This window comes from Aulostomus chinensis, chromosome 4 (assembly GCF_037954235.1).
Source record: "Aulostomus chinensis isolate RoL2024-O1b breed Wild chromosome 4, RoL_Achi_v1.0, whole genome shotgun sequence".
Taxonomy (NCBI): domain Eukaryota; kingdom Metazoa; phylum Chordata; class Actinopteri; order Syngnathiformes; family Aulostomidae; genus Aulostomus; species Aulostomus chinensis.
Window position 1 is genome coordinate 9,897,110 of NC_141323.1, and position 16,989 is coordinate 9,914,098.

At 47.4% G+C, this 16,989-nt stretch overlaps 2 protein-coding genes across 4 annotated transcripts; one reads left to right on the top strand and one right to left on the bottom strand.

Annotated features, from left to right (window-relative positions):
- Positions 1-505: 505 nt before the first annotated feature.
- mdm2 (MDM2 proto-oncogene) lies at positions 506-10,268 on the top strand. 3 transcript variants are annotated; one of them, XM_086201677.1, is made up of 12 exons: positions 506-652; positions 4,998-5,065; positions 5,150-5,224; positions 5,678-5,811; positions 5,912-5,961; positions 6,585-6,643; positions 6,724-6,811; positions 6,899-7,092; positions 7,183-7,314; positions 7,449-7,523; positions 7,594-7,774; positions 7,955-10,268. In XM_086201677.1, exons 2-12 carry the CDS (start codon positions 5,015-5,017, stop codon positions 8,437-8,439), a joined length of 1,524 nt encoding a protein of 507 aa, XP_086057803.1. In that variant the 5' UTR covers positions 506-652; positions 4,998-5,014; the 3' UTR covers positions 8,440-10,268. The 3 variants fall into 3 exon arrangements, with proteins under 3 accessions (XP_086057803.1, XP_086057804.1, XP_086057805.1); XM_086201678.1 differs by having other exon boundaries at positions 550-811; XM_086201679.1 differs by lacking the exon at positions 506-652 and adding an exon at positions 2,714-2,896.
- On the bottom strand, positions 9,854-16,454 carry LOC147262631 (overexpressed in colon carcinoma 1 protein-like). Its single transcript, XM_086201681.1, has 6 exons — positions 16,339-16,454; positions 15,275-15,299; positions 15,085-15,120; positions 14,900-14,976; positions 13,687-13,759; positions 9,854-11,156 (listed from the first exon to the last, which is right to left on the bottom strand). Exons 1-5 carry the CDS (start codon positions 16,388-16,390, stop codon positions 13,698-13,700), a joined length of 252 nt encoding a protein of 83 aa, XP_086057807.1. The 5' UTR covers positions 16,391-16,454; the 3' UTR covers positions 9,854-11,156; positions 13,687-13,697.
- Between the last annotated feature and the right edge of the window lie 535 nt (positions 16,455-16,989).

A 16,989-nucleotide genomic window follows, 5' to 3' on the forward strand; every position in this document is an offset into this window, starting at 1 on the left:
AATGACCAGTGAAAGGGATATGAAGCAGCACTCTGACCTCCCATGACAAATACAAGAGTGCAGTAGGACGGAGGAAATGTTGGCATGAAAATTGGATAACCAAGTTGTCGTTTCATCATCAGCAAGGGGAAAAATGTTGGAGTACTTTGAGAAAACACTACACTTTAAGGAAAACTTTCAATATAAACAAAAAATACTAGATACAATAAGATGAGTGCAAAAGTTACCATTAAGGACAATTTTTCAAAAAATTACAAAGCAAAATTCAGTCTTTGTAAAGCGGATATTTAAGATTGTCTCTATTGTATGTAAAGTGCATTTGCAGCTCAAGGGTTTAGCTCTTGAAATGGGTTCCCAAATGCTCCATAAATAAATATAATGTACATTTTTTCAGGAGTATAATTCTTATATTACACAAGTTTTTCCCCATGTGAAAACCGGTGCACTCATTACGTAAAAATAGTTGAACATTTTCATCAAATTTCGCTGGTAACTGAAACATGATTATTCAACCCTGGATGCAGTGGCAGTGTTCGGCCAGTAGAGGTGCTGCTACGCCAACAAGTGCCACGACACCATCGTTAGATCTGTCCGTTAATCTGGTGAATATACGCCGGTGTCGGATATTATATCATCGGCAGTTGATAAAAAGGTACGTAAATTCATTAACCTAAAGTGGACCGGCGTAACTTTGTGATAGATGAAATCTCAACACGAGTCTTAGCAATGTGCTAGTAGGCCTCGGAGCCTCGGAGTTTCCTGGCTGAAGAAATCCGGACTCGTGAGCCGCTGTTTGTCTGCTGGGTCGCAGGTGAGCCTTAAACTAACCAGTAACCGTTAAAAAAAGAGAACTAAAATACTTTTATTTTGACAGATTCTCACTTAACAAACCTCAGCTTATGGTAAAGTTAATTTATGCTAAAGTGAATCATTACTAAGTTAGTTAGAAAGGGGTTAACGTTTAGCTACCACATTTACGCGCTCGTACGTTATTTCTGTTGCGCGTGCAAATCAGGTGAACTCTTTTGACTCAACCGGTGTTGAGTTGAATTTGTGCTCTTTCTGACTTTTTAACTTCCCATGAATCGTGTGATTCATGATCATCTGAACTGAAGCATCTTGTGTTTGTATCACTCGGCTGTGGCCATGCTGTCCGCCCCCCGCCGGTCATCCGTGCTAAAACACCGACGAGTGCCGTGAAACTTTGGATCGGATCCATTAGACAGAGAAAGTTCAGTTAACGTCCACATCGGTTTAGCATCGCTAGCACGCACAGCGTTCACCTCCTGCGAGCCCAGAGGTGAACCCGGCGACCTTTGCTTCCCCTGATCTTGTCTAATCCAACAGGGTTGAAGTTTCTGCATCTCAGTTGTTGTGTCGTTAATTTGACTTGATGAATCTGCTTTCTTGGATGTGTGAGTGAAAGTTCACAAATTGTGTGTGTGTGTGTGTGTGTGTGTGTGAGAGAGAGAGGGAGAGATAGAGAGAGAGAGGGAGAGATAGAGAGAGAGCGAGAGAGAGAGAGAGCGGGACATGTCCGGGCATATTCTCCCCGCCTGTGTGTTGACTTGACGCCCAGCTGACTTCTGTCTGAGGACGCGATGTTCCGCCCGCCGCTTGAACAGATTCACCCTCTAGGACCAGAGACGGACGCTTGTACTTTTCATCCAAATTGGAATTGTGAAATTCTTATGTCACAGCCGCGGGTCAGCCTGACTTGGAGGGGAGAGGGTAACACCCCCCCACCCCCCCCAGTTGTTTCTTACTGGATCAACAGTGAATTTAAAAATCGTAGAACACAGTTGAGTATTTAGTGGCAAGGAGATGGAAGTTTATCAATCCTTCATCAAATTTTATTCCCATTTATGAATTTGTATTCTTTCAAATTTTCTAATGAGAGGCCAGAATTTTTGCACTTGCCAGGATTAGGGGAAATAAATACAACACCTCCTAAGTGCTGTCAGGTGCCCTCAGCATCCCGAGGACGGTCCCCAGCACCCCGAGGAGGGCCCTCAGCACCCAGAGGAGGGCCCTCAGCACCCAGAGGAGCACCCCCAGCATCCTGAGGAGGGCCTGGCGTCTTCAGACACCAACACATGGCTGTTATTGACATGTCATTCAGAATCTGACACTGAATCAAAGCCAAAACTAAGTAGGCAGTTTAATAGCTAATGGAAGTAACTGCTAGTTCAGCCCTGTTAACTTGCAGGAACCACGTCCTTGTCTCTGTCCGCCACAGGCCAGGTGCCTGCAGGATGACCATGTTCCTCTTGAGATTTGGTAACGTCTCGGTATCACGCTAAATGTGTTGGAGGGACATTTTTCGGCCGTATCACTTCCCCCCTGCAGTTCCTGTGGAAATAAATCAACATAGTACCCATATAATCATTTCCTTCCCACCGTTAATTCTCTGCTGTGAGGGTGAGGTAAGCCTTCAACTTTACTCAAAGTGGCATGAAGAAGTCTTAAATGTAGCAGGCTGGATTCTGTGAGAGGAAGAGACTGGTTGGGGTTTGTCCCCTGGAGCCGGTCTTAAAGGGACTCTGCCGTCTGCTCCGCTTGTGTTGTTGCTGGTGTGGTTAGCTGGTTATCAAATTTGTGAAATGGATGAGTCATCTTGGACTAGTCCCAGCATGTCCACACACACTTGTATGATTAAATCAGCTGTTCCCGTCAGTACAGCTGCAGTTACTACTACTGAGGCTGCTGCTGACTCAACACTGGCCTGCCCTGATAGGCCGAGTCAGGCTAGCCCAGACTCTGGGACTGGTCTAGTCCCGGCATGTCTGAGCTGGTCTATAAGAAGCTGTAGTTGCTCTCTGCTCTGCTCTCTCTGCACTTTATCTCTCTGAACTTGCACAGGATGGACTGCTAACCCTTTTCCTCTGTAGATACGGTAAGACCTGCATTTATTAGAGAAGACTACCTGAATACACTGCTGACATCATAAAACATTGGTCACTGGTTTGACTGGCAGATGGCTGCTTAATAACTTCAGTTCGAGCTGAATTATCATTCAGATTTATGATTCCATTGTTCTCTGTTGTGGTGCTTGAACTCTTAACTGTTGACTAACGAATGCTTTCCTTGTATGTTGGAGTGTCTGAGTGGAACAGTCTGCTAATATTAGACAGAAATCCAGTGGAAGTTGTGCTGTCCAGCCCCCCCCAGTTCAAGCATGCATATGTTCATGTAGCTCCAGACTGATGAGTCCACACAATGCGTGAGTGTTGGGATGTGATGGAGATGTGACATCAGCAGGTTGGGTCCTGGTTTCAGTGCAGGTGAGCAGTCAGCTGTCAAGAGAAGCTGTGGCAGCTTGGGGGGGGGGGGCATCATCGGTCTTAATTAGTCTGAATTATTTGATGAGGAAATGACTGAACCCTTCAGTACAGGGCAGGAAGTGTTTGGCGGCGGCTTACAGGTTTTCCATGAAGACGTCTGCCTGCACCACAGCACTGTGTTTGGTTGTTTGGTGTCTCGAAGTCTGTCAACACACTTGGAAGTGCAGCCATCGCCATGGAAACATCTGAGATGTCTGACTGGGCTGCACAGCTGTTCCTACCATTTATTTTCAGTGCAGTATTTGTTGTGAATACACTGAAAATAAAAGTCACTTTTGCCACAGAGTTGACCGCAGTGTGCTAGCTAAAACAAGCTAACAGGCTGCAGTACAGTACGCTGGGATGAGGAGATTGCCTGTTGCCATTGTTTCTCGGTTGTGGGTGGGTGTCAGTGACATGTGACACACTGCACTTCGTTCATTGTCTTGTCTCAGTTGTCAGATACTCAGAACACAAGGCAGCGAAACACAATTCCTGGCTGTTTTCTCCTCTTGAGTGACAGATGTTGAATATGGTGGGCTGGGCTGGTGGTAGTGGTGGGTGGGCAGCTGCTCTCTGGCTTCTCTGCCTGGACTGATGATGAGGCGGGTCTGACTGAGGACTGAGTGCTGGGTTCTGGTGTGTGTGAGGAGGTTGTCTCGTTCTCTCAGAGCCCAGCTGCTGGTGTGGAGGTCCAGTGTGTGGATTTATTACCTCAGTAAATATTTTCAGAAGAGTTTATGACCTCAGTTCCTTGCTTTGAGTCTTCAACAAGACAACATCACGTTCACTTTGTGAATGACGGTCCCATTCAGAGTGAAACACAAGAAGCAGACAGGAAAGACTTCAGGCGTGGCTCCTTCAGATTGATGACTCCACTACGACGACCTGTCAATCAGAAGGGAGATGTGTATCAGGGTGTTGTCTGTGTTTTCTTCCAGAAAAACCTGAATGATGGATGTGATGTGTGTAGGCTTGAGACTCGTTCAGCTCCGTGTATTCGTACATACTTGAGTTTTCCGATGCGGGTCCCTCTGCAGGCTCCAGATGTGCTTCGTCAGCAGAACTGGCTGTTAGCGTTCAGCTCCTTGACGCTGTCACTCCCTCAACAGTCGCATCATATAAAAATGTGGACTGGCTGGCCAGAATGAGGTTGAGCTCCATCTGCTTGTTCAGCTCTTTCCTGTTGATTGTCAGCTCTGTGGCATTTTCCCACTCCAAGCAGAAAAATATCACCTGGAACTTGAAGGTTCATCCTTCAGGCGTTGTCTTTGTGTGGCTCAGCAGCCTCAGCGCGTGGTAGGAGTGAAGTTATGGTGCCATAAAAGCAGAGGAGCAGGAGGACCTTCCTGCTGTTGGTGTGGATGTGTTTGGTGTGCTGAGGTGTGCGATGTCACTGTCAAGATTTTGAACCGTGGGGGGTCTGCCTGTGCTCGCTGGCTTTTGACAAAGTAGAGCTCCACAAAAACATCTTGTGCTGATGGCATGTTGGTGAGATTCACTTCCTGTGAGCCGCCTTTCACAAAGGAGTGAAATTTTGAGTCAAAATTTCCTCAACTGGAGTGACTCATCCTGGATGGGTGGAGCAATGTGTTAGTCAGACACTGAGGGTGGAGCTCAGCTGACACGTGTGTTTGATCCTATGTTGTATTTGTCCTGTGCGTTTATGTGCAGGAACCATCAGCTTCACCATGTCAGCTGACCAGGGCCTCAACACCGACGCCGCCGACGACACCAAACTGGTGAGAGCTGCTTGTTGCTGACCTGCGTAAGTCCTCGCCGGTGTTGACGGCGCAGCTCAACCTGCTCCTGTGTTCTGCCTCCAGGTGCGGCCGAAGGTGGAGTTCTGCTCTCTGCTGCAAGACGCAGGAGCCACGAAAGATGTGTTCACCATGAAGGAGGTACAGCTGCCTGAGCCCAGCTCTGCAAGCTCTCTCCCTCTGACCCCAACACGTTTCACGAGCTGCTTTTCCATCAAATCCACCATTGTGCTCAAATGTCATGTTCTAAGTTCATATTGTGACTGGGGGGTGACTAGCAGCTCCAAGCCTGGGGAAGGTTGGAAAGGGAAGCATCGCCATCCACAGCAAATCAGTGGAAACATTTCATTTTATTTTTAGCATTCGTTCGCTCCGAAGGGCATCGGCAACAAAAGTGCATTTTTAAAGAAGTGCCCTGTGTTCTCATCAGCAGCTCTCAGCTGGGAGTCGTCACGTTGCATCACTCACATTTACCTCGAAACGACAGAAATGTCTTTGACAAACGCCAAAAGTAAAGACTGGATCACATTGAGTCGAATAGGTTGTCAGGGTGACTGTGTTCTCTCCTGACACCCGTGTGATGGCCACCTGCAGGTGATGTTCTACCTGGGGCAGTACATCATCCAGAAGCAGCTGTACGACCAGAAGCAGCAGCACATCGTCCACTGTTCCCAGGATGCACTGGGGCGGGTGCTGGGAGTCGACAGCTTCTCTGTTAAAGAGCCACGGTGAGTGAGAGGGAAGCGCCTCGCACCGACAGCATCAGCTGATTGCTTCAGGAAGCAGCAGGTGTTGGTTGATGATGTCACTGACACGTTTGTGTTTCAGGGTTCTGTTCGCTATGATCACCAAGAACCTGGTTTCTGTGAGGAGTCAAGGTAGGACCTCGTCTTCCTCCAGTCCTCCTCACCTGCACCACACAAACTCATACACTGGAGTAGAAGTGACATATTGGCCTGTGTTTGGATGAGAGGGCGCATCGGTGCCCCGGTCCTGATTGACAGGTCGACATCCTGGTCACGAGGCAGTCGCTCTCACATCCTGGCCTCCTCCTATGTTTACCTGTTCATGAGACTATAATTTACTGAGTGAACATCAGGCTGTGAAGATAAAAACGTCAAACCAGAGATTGAGACCGTAAACCTGAAAACTTTCACTGGTGATAGAAGTGAGACGTACGTCACGTCCTCGTAGACGACTGTCCCCCCACTGGCCATCGGCAGGGATGTGGTGATTTGAGAGGTCACGTACGTTTGTGTTGGACTCAGTGGACGTGGTCTGATTTACATTTGGTGCAACATAAACCAGGTAGAAGAGAGGGTGTCCTCCCTCGATGCCGTAGCTGTCAGTGCTAGCTGGCCACTGTAGTAGGGAGGAAATGTGTGTGACCAGCTAAACGCCACTCGCGCTGGTGTGATGGGTGAGGGGTGGCGGCCTTGAGGACTTCTGATGAAAATAAACATGGATGTTCGAATGTCATCTCTTTGTCTTTCCGTCTCAGAGTCGCCAAAAAGCTCAAGTGAACCACTCAGCAGCAGTCCGATAGACAGAGGGACAGCAGTGAGTGTGACACACACACGCACGCAACATTCATCCAGTAGCGGACGTGTTGATCACTGGAGGTGTGTTTGTGTTTTCAGGCGGTTGATTCAGGAAGTCACTCTTCATCACCAGACAGGAGGAGACGACGGCGGAGGAGGAGGAGGAGTTGCCGGAGCAGCGACCCAGGTGAGTTCTCCTGTGAGGCGCCGCCACGTCATTGCAGCTCCTAAAGACATACTGAACCACTAAACTCCGCCCACCTGATCTCCTCAGGACCCTCCCACAGCGTAGAGGATGAGGAGGATGAGGAAGGGTCAGATGAGGAAGATGGAGAAGAGGGTTGTAAGAGGAGGCGGTCGGACAGCTACTCCCTGACCTTTGACGACAGCCTGTCCTGGTGTGTTATTGGAGGGCTGGGAGGTGGGCGGGACCGACACAGCAGCCAGTCGTCTGACTCCCACAGCACAGTAAGTGTAAACACACACACACACACACACACACACAGCACGCTGGATCATCACGTGTGTCAGTGTATGACACGCACTGTGTGTGTTCAGTCTGGCAGGTCCGAGGTCACAGTTGCAGCGTCCGACTCGGACAGCGACAACTTCAGCGTGGAGTTTGAGGTCGAGTCCATCGACTCTGCCGACTACAATGAAGATGACGCCTCTTTGTCTGCAGACGACCAGGTAACCACGCCCACTTGACCCTCAACCTCTTGTGAAGGATTTTAGATGTAAAGAATAAAGGTGTAAGGGTTAAAGGTAGTTTTTTATGACTTTTGTGTATTTGTACATTCACGCCTCTGTCCACCTGTGTCCAGGTGTACGAGGTCACCATTTTTGAGGCTGATGATGATGAGGACTCCTTTGATGAAGATACTGAAATCACTGAAGCCGTGAGTGAAACAAACACACAAACACACGCACACGCACACACGTCTCTGACTGTGTGTGTCTCTTTTTCAGGACTACTGGCGATGTGTTAAGTGTGACGAGTTGAACCCGCCCCTGCCCAGGAACTGCCTCCGCTGCTGGACGCTGCGCCAGGATTGGCTGCCTGAGGCCAACTTAACCAACTCCACCCCCTCCAGCCCCAAAGCCCTGTCCATAAAGCCAGTGGACCAATCAGAAGGCAAAGAATCTCCAGGTAGCTTTTTTTTCCTCCTGGTTTAGATCTCAAAAAGGGGGTCAGATGTTTCTGTAATGGCGGTTCTGTTACCACGGTAGCGAGACATCAAGGACGACATCACTATTGTGATGTTTGTACGCTGGACGACCACCAAATATGGACACTTGTGTCACAGCCGTCCTTTGTTGTGTGTTGAAGGTTCTGATGTGGAGGAGAACGAAGGTGTCGATGTTCCAGATGGAAAAAGAGCGAAAAGCCCCTCCCTCCCGTCGGAGTCCACGCCCAGCTCCCAGGACCTCCTGCTGTCCTCTCAGCCTTCTTCGTCATCCTCCCAGGAGAAGCTCTGGACTCCCGACTCCCAACCCTCCTCCTCCAACTCCTCAGCAGATTCCCAGGAGCTTCTCCCATTATCACCCACCACTTTACCCCCGCCTCCCCATTCCCCTCCCCAGGGGGTCCCTGACCTGGACCGCAGCGTCTCAGCAGAGTGGCGGTTGCCGGACTCGTGCCTGGACCCCTGTCTCATCTGTCAGTCACAGCCAAAGAACGGCTGCATCGTCCACGGACGGACTGGACACTTGATGTCCTGCTACGTCTGCGCCAGGAAGCTGAAGAAGAGGAACAAGCTGTGTCCGGTCTGCAGGCTTCCCATCCAGTCCGTCGTCTTCACCTACCTCAGCTGAGACGGCCGTCTGTCCCCACCCTCCACCTGTCCTCGCCTACCTCAGCTGAGACACCTCAGCTGTCTTCACCTTGACGCTACCGTCACACGTGCGTCTGCCGTACGACGGGAGCGTCTCAGCATGTGTTCACACCCAGAGACACAGTTTAGTTCCTCACACTGACGATGGATTCACATCCAAGAACGGCCAAATTTAGAGTTTGGTGTTGCTGCTTTTGTCCATCGGCACATTTCTGCGCTTCCTGTCTCTTTGACCTCGTACCCGCCTCACGTCAGACCGCCACGGCCGGAACGTCCGCCAGCGCCCCCTCAGTCTCGGGTCTAATGACCCCGCAGTAGATACTCGTTTATCAGCTCTGATCTCAATTAATGTGAACACGGGAACCACTGGAGAACCCAGGTGACCCCAGGGGAACCCAGGTGACCCTAGGTGACTCCAGGGGAACCACAGGAGAACCCAGGTGACCCCAAGGGGAACCACAGCAGGAGAACCCAGGTTACCCTAGGGGAACCCAGGTGACCCTAGGGGAACCCAGGTGACCCCAGGTGACCCTAGGTGACTCCAGGGGAACCACAGGGGAACCACAGGAGAACCCAGGTGACCCTAGGGGAACCCAGCAGCACCCAGGTGACCCTAGGTGACTCCAGGGGAACCACAGGAGAACCCAGGTGACCCTAGGGGAACCCAGGAGCACCCAGGTGACCCTAGGTGACCCCAGGGGAACCACAGGAGAACCCAGGTGACCCCAGGGGAACCAACGTACCAGCGGTTGAGGCTCCACTGTCAACAGGGAGGAGTGCAGCCTCTCCCCTCCTTGGTAGCTCCTGCTAACTCCAGTCACCTCAGTAAGTCGGCGCTCCAGCAGACTGGAGCCGCATGTAGAACGACTGTAGAACGACTGTAGAACGAATGTAGAACGAATGTAGCCGCCGACGCGTGAGTGGCCTCATTACTACAGCAGCTTCTCTCTCTGCCAGTAGAGCAGTGAACACTCACCTGGTCCGGCAGGTGCGTGCAGCTTGAGAAGGTGCAAGACTCTTTTTCTTGTCAACAAATCCTTAAGAGATCAAACCCAGCAGCACGCCAGCGTCCGTCTCTGCTGGGTCCCGCTGCCGGGGAAATTCCCGATCCTTCCCCAGGGTCTCACGGCCCGTCCGCAGCGCCGCTGCTAACAATGAGTTCTGTCATTGTCCGGCCGTCTGTGTCCTTCGTCGTGTGTGTTCATGGTGATGTCATCTCCCGGCGCAAACGCAGGCTCATTGATGGGGTTCTTGGTGAGGGTGAATGATAGAAGTATTTGCTGGTTTTAGTGTTTTCATGCAGTTTATTAACTATTTAAAGTACAAGAATATTTTTCCATGGAAGGAGTGGGAGGAGCCGGTCAACTTCAGCAGATCTCACAAATATCCGACTAAATCTGGTCTCAGCGTGTGGCGATGCTTCACCCAGCATGGGGTGATTCCCAGATTGATTCATGGAAGTTTCCTGGGGTAAACATCCAGCTCATTCAAGGAGGAAGAAGGAGGCGGGGTTTGGTTTTCTTGAAGATCTGGTGGATGTTGAGCATTTTTTTTCCAGGAAACCTCCTGTCAGTGTGTGGAAAATGTTTGAAGACGTGACGACCCGTCAGAGCCGAGTGCCTCGCACCATCTTCATTATTTATTTATTTAAGATGCTCCGATTTATTTAAGCAGACACTTTCTATGGGCTCTTGAATAACCAGATGAATCTATCGAGATTTCTAATGTTTTCTGTTCAGAATTTTCTGTCAGCTGAATAAAAGTTTATCTCCTGTTAAAAATGGCATCTAGAAATCAACTTGTGCCTCCGTTTTCTTCTGCTTCATACATGAACATGGCTCTTCTCTCCTCTGCCACCTGACAGGTGAGGTCAGGTTACAGATGATGTCACTCATTATTACAACCAACCAACAGTTAAAAAGAACACAGACTGAGTCAGGGTTCTGTCGATCTCACAACCGGACAGAGGATCTGCTCCCCTTGATCCTGTTCCTCTCATGTCTCTGATCTCATGTCTCTGTTCTTCTCGCTCACTTACGTGTCACTTTTGTCTGATAGCCACTCAAACTGGTCCTAGCGGGGACTATCAGGAGCCTCTTGGCGATGTGCCTGCTGGCTGTGTGATGCCCCCTAGAGGCCAGAATGAAAATGCTTGCTCACGGTTTTCTCTCTAGCTGTGGTCATTCTTTATATTTTGTTTTTAATTCATCCTCTTAATTTTGTCATGAGACCATGAAATAGCTAAAATGAAACAGAACACAGAGAGGGAACTTAGAACCACAAGGGAACCTGTGTGCAGATTCAGACATCAGAAAGCATTCAGACTGAACCTTCGAGATGTGAGATTAACCCATCGATGACGAAACTCACAGCTTCCTCCCGCCGGCTGATTTCTGATGAACGGACCAGGAGAGTTCGGGTCAGGCCTGCAGCTTCACCTCAACACGCCAGTGAGAGTCTCAGGTTGGTGGACGGACAAAACCTGCGACCTCCTGACACGTCATGCCGTGACAGAAACACCTCAGAAGGTTCCACCGTCAGTTCAAGCAGGTGGAGCTGATCCCATTAACCCTTGGTCACAGAGGTCCGCTGCGTTCCGTCAGTCTGAGACTTGTGGTCTTTTTGGCGATGACTTGGAGGACTCGAGGGAGGCCTGAAGGGTTCCTTCTTCCCACACCACACCACTCCTGCGTCTCTCTGTCAATTTACCCAGAACCAGAAACACCCAGTTAGGCATGTCCAGGTTGAAACTTGATTGAATCAAAAACAGTTCACTTAAGGTGAAGAGTTTGATCTTAAGTCCAAACAGGAGGTTTAGTGGATCACACCAGCGGTCCACACCGCCGCAACTCAGCAGGAAAACGACCAAGAAAGTTCTCAAGTTGATGTTTTCATGATCTACGAGAACCATGTGTGTTCTTTGTAACATTGCCATGTGACAATCAGCAAAGTAGAACGATATCCAGTGTATCAGTACGAGGTGATATTATTCTTACCCACCACGACAGCTAAATATCACCTGTATATCACCTGTATAGCACCTACATATCAGATATATATCACCTGTATATCAGCTGTATATCACCTGTATAGCACATATATCAGATATATATATATATCACCTGTATATCACCTGTATAGCACCTATATATCAGCTATATATCACCTGTATATCACCTGTATAGCACCTATATATCAGATATATATCACCTGTATAGCACCTATATATCAGATATATATCACCTGTATATCACCTGTATAGCACCTATATATCAGCTGTATATCACCTGTATAGCACCTATATATCAGCTGTATATCACCTGTATAGCACCTATATATCAGATATATATCACCTGTATATCACCTGTATAGCACCTATATATCAGATATATATCACCTGTATATCACCTGTATAGCACCTATATATCAGATATATATCACCTGTATATCACATATATCAGATATATATCACCTGTATATCACATATATCAGATATATATCACCTGTATAGCACCTATATATCAGATATATATCACCTGTATAGCACCTGTACAGCACCTATATATCTGATATATATCAGCTGTATATCACCTGTATAGCACCTATATATCAGATATATATCACCTGTATAGCAACTATATATCAGATTTATATTTTATATTTATATTTTATTTTATATTTTATTTATATTTTATGATATTTGCCTACATTTAGTTGAGTCAACAGATGGCTGTTAATTCTGTTCTGATGCAGTTGTCACAACCATTGTCGTGTTATTGCACAAAAGCTGTAAGACAGTTGGAGCTCAGTGAGTGTCCTGTTTATGGGTGTCATCTTTGTAGATACTTTATTTACATTGTCGATCTTGTAATTTAATTTAATTTAAATTATATTCATGCATTTTTATGTTGTCAGTCACTTGGTCATGTTTAGATAAATAAATCGATGTCGAATCGAATCGAATCGTGAACTGAATCGAATCGGACCTTGGAAAATCGAATCGAATCGATTTGGAAAATCCAAATCGATACACAGCCCTAATATCACCTATGTATCACCTGTGTATCACCTGTATAGCACCTGTATATCACCTGTATAGCACCTATATATCACCTGTATAGCACCTGTATAGCACCTGTATATCACCGGTATAGCACCTGTATATCACCTGTATAGCACCTGTATAGCACCTGTATAGCACCTGTATATCACCTGTATATCACCCTTATAGCACCTGTATATCACCCGTATAGCACCTGTATATCACCCTTATAGCACCCGTTTATCACCCGTATAGCACCCTTATAGCACCCGTATAGCACCTGTATATCACCCTTATAGCACCTGTATAGCACCTGTATAGCATCTGTATATCACCCTTATATCACCTGTATATCACCTGTTTAGCACCTGTATATCACCTGTATAGCACCTGTATATCACCCTTATAGCACCTGTGTAGCACCTGTACAGCACCTGTATAGCACCTGTATATCACCCTTATAGCACCTGTATATCACCTGTATAGCACCTGTATATCACCCTTATAGCACCTGTATAGCACCTGTATAGCACCTGTATATCACCTGTATAGCACCTGTATATCACCCTTATAGCACCTGTATATCACCTGTATAGCACCTGTATATCACCCTTATAGCACCTGTATATCACCTGTATAGCACCTGTATATCACCTGTATAGCACCTGTATATCACCCTTATAGCACCTGTATATCACCTGTATAGCACCTGTATATCACCCTTATAGCACCTGTATAGCACCTGTACAGCACCTGTACAGCACCTGTATAGCACCTGTATATCACCCTTATAGCACCTGTATATCACCTGTATATCACCTATATGTCCTGCATTACTCCTTTGTGAATGAATGTAAAGATGCAGCCAGGCAGATCTATAAGACTGAATTATTGTATGCTAAACTGGACTGAAAGTAAATGGGAAACCACCTGAAACCAGTAAACTCTCAGGTAAACACAGGTTTCAGTAGTGAAGTAATGAGGAAGGAGCAAAAACACCAGGGTGGTACTTTAACTGCTGACACACAGGAGCTCTAATTAATGAACCGGCAGAGAGAAGCTGGAGGAGGTCCACACACACACAGACACACAGACACACAGACACACAGACACACAGACACACACACACACACACACACACACACACACACACACACACACACACACACACAAACAAGCACAGACCTGGCTTTTCATTAAAATTGGAATCCGTTTCCCCACAGCGGCTTCCTGAGGGACTGCAGGTCTCTCTCATTCTCTGAGGAGGACAGGTTCATTCATTAACTCACTCCAACAGGGATGCACTTGCAGCGAGAATCAAAAACATAAATCAGAACAAAAACCGTTTACAGCACCGACCGGTTCACATCCACGACGGAGGTCAGACAGACATAAAATTCACCAAAAACTCAACCCTTCTGTTTTGTGTTTATCAGTGTTTTCTCTCTCCCATGCTCTCATGACCCTGGAGACTCAACAGGAAATGGAGGCTGTGTGTGTGTGTGTGTGTGTGTGTGTGTGTGTGTGTGTGTGTGAGTGAGTGTGTGTGTGTGTGTTATTAGGAATAGGATATGGAGCAGCGCACTGTCACGTAGGCACACTCCTTCACATCAAATGCAGAAATTAACTAAATTTATTCTTTTCACAGATTTATTCTGAAGGAACATTGCCGTCTTATTTATCACAAAAATCCAGGTGAGCATGTTCCCTCCTCTCATTGGTCTGATGAGTCAGGGGCGGGGTCATGAACACAGGTAGGCTAAACCTGGACGAACACTGACGACCGATGAAATCAGTTCAACAATCGTTTGCATATTTTCAGATCGTGAGAAATGTAATTTTGCTTTGAAACCTGATTGGCTGACTTCTGGTGAACCCGCCGACCTCATTGGACACGACAGAACAACAACAACAACAACAAAAAACACACTTCAAATTCAAGGACGTGAGAAGACCGTCACAGCTTATGAATACTAAACACTGATTGGACACCACAGACCAGCACAGGAATGAGCCCAACTTCTTGTTGGGCCACAAAAACACCTCATTCTGCAATGCCCACGTCCTATTGGACTACAAAAACGCCATTTACCTGCTATTCTAACTTTCTGTTTGACTGCAAAAATAACATGTTACTGCTATGCTAACTTCCTGCTCATCCCTGTGTACATCTACGCTTTTCCTGCTTCAACAAGCCCAAATAAAAATGATAAACCCTGAAAAACATCAGTAACTTGTCAGCCATGATGACGTTGTTGTCCACTACACATCCCTGTATCAGATGAGTGTGTATCATCACATTTAATCTCTGCATTCATTCAGATCAAAGCTTCCTAACTCCTCCCACTTTTGAGGTCCCAAGCTTGATCTGACCTGCAGGTCAAACTCGTCCTGTTACCTCTCAAGGATCCGATCTGGACTGCAGGGATGGTGCTGAGGTCTGAAGGTAAACCCACATACACACCTCCGTAGTTCCTACACACACACACACACACACACACACACACACACACACACACACACACACACATTACCTACATAAACAGAGACTCCATGTTTATTATTAAATGTGAGCAGACTCACCTCCATTTGTTGTCTTCTGGCAGAGACTCGTCTGATCTGTCAGACAAATTAAAATGGACTGAAGTCAGAACAGACATGGTTTAACATCCCAGTGGGTTTGCTTTGTGTGTGTGTGTGTGTGTGTGTGTGTGTGTGTGTGTGTGTGTGAAAGAAAATAAAAGAGAGATAAAAAGGTGTGAAACAGATTTACCCTTCTGATGAAGACTCAGCACGACCTGAAGTCACAAACAGACGGATTAACTGTTACACTTCGTCTGGGTTAAATATTCATGTTCGACTGACAGCAGCACAAACACAAGCGACAGAGACAGGAGGACAGGTTACGTAACGGCAGCTTCACACAACCACGCACGTTTACATTTATGAAGGTCTCAGTAATTCACACTCAAGATCTGCAAGTAAACACAGAACAAACGTGGTTAAGAAGCAACAAAATGCAGAACCTAGGAGGGTCCGCGCTCGAGTATCTCCAGATTACGAGGTCTCCGGTGTCCAATCCAGATTATAGTGATCGTTGCTTGCGCATTAGCTTTTCTGAACTGGCAGTGAATCCTGTCGAGCAGTGGTTCCCAACAAAAACATTATTCTGTATATTTTTATATTGTTACATTCCCACCCACCACAAAAATCATACTATTTTGGAAATTATTTGACGGCCCACTTGCAAAACCTTCACTGCCGTAGAGAACTGCCCCCTGGTGTTAAGTGTGGGGAATGAGCGAATCACCCAATTCTACACAATGCACCTTTAGTTTGGGTCAACAGCAGCCATGATGTAACAGGTACAAATATGATTTCTGAAGTTTGTGACGTCAGATGCCGAGCTGATTTATAGATTATGAAGAATCAACTGAATGAGGTGTGATTTCTGCTGATATTCCTCGCGCGTCGGTGCCGGCCGGTCAGGGTTTAGGGGTCCTGACGTGGGCGGAGGGTCACAGGAAACACTGACCTCCGGATCTCTTTGTCTTTAACTTTACAAGCCGAATAAAAATCCATGTTATACGAGAAGCTGTGAGTAAAATATATCACCTGTGATTCTGTAAGTAATCAATCTATAGAGTCGGAACCATTTCTGTTTGTGTTCGACCGCCAACTGAAAATCAGCTATTTTTGCCCATAAAGAGCTCAGTTGTTTCTTTGTTTGAGTTGTAAGATTTTGCTGTTTGTACTTGTGAACGTGTGCTGTCTGTTCCTAGATGTTCGGAGGGTGGATGCAGCAGAGACCTGCACCTGCGCGCCAGAGCTTCTCACCTGCAGTGTTGCTGCTGCTGCTGTTGGTGGGTGAAGATTTTCCACATCCCATCGCTGGACCGTCCAGCCTCGCAGCAGCGGAGCAGCTCTCAGGTCAGAGGGAACAGCCGAGTGACAACAGGAAGACAGGGACAGAGAGGTGGAGCCTCCCTCATAACCCCCCCCCCCCCCCCCCCCCCCGCTGCTGAGGGAAATCTCAGCTTTGGCTTTTGAACCTCTGAAGCAGATCGAATCGATCTAATTGCTTCATTTCTGGCCAACTTCAGTTGATGAGGATTTAAGTGGGATTATGGGAGTGCAGAGAATCATTTGGGGGGGGGGGGCTTAGCTGAGTTTCTACCACCACACTGTTCTGTAGTTTTCAAAGCGAGGTCCAGGGACCCCCAGGGGTCTCTCAGAGTCACCTCCCAATGGAGAATTTTCTTTTAATTTAACACATTTCCTGGGTCGATTGACGTGCTGCAGTCCGATTTGTGCGGGGACAAAAATGTCTAACAAACAGCAACACACCTGAGTCGTCACGCCTGTGGCTGCGCCGGCGGTGGCCTGCTGGCGACGTTCTGAAACATGAGCTTGAGATGTTCTCTCCTGCTGCTGTCAGAGGAACTTCAGGCCGGTTCCACGAATCCTTTCACAACAAAACTCGACTCA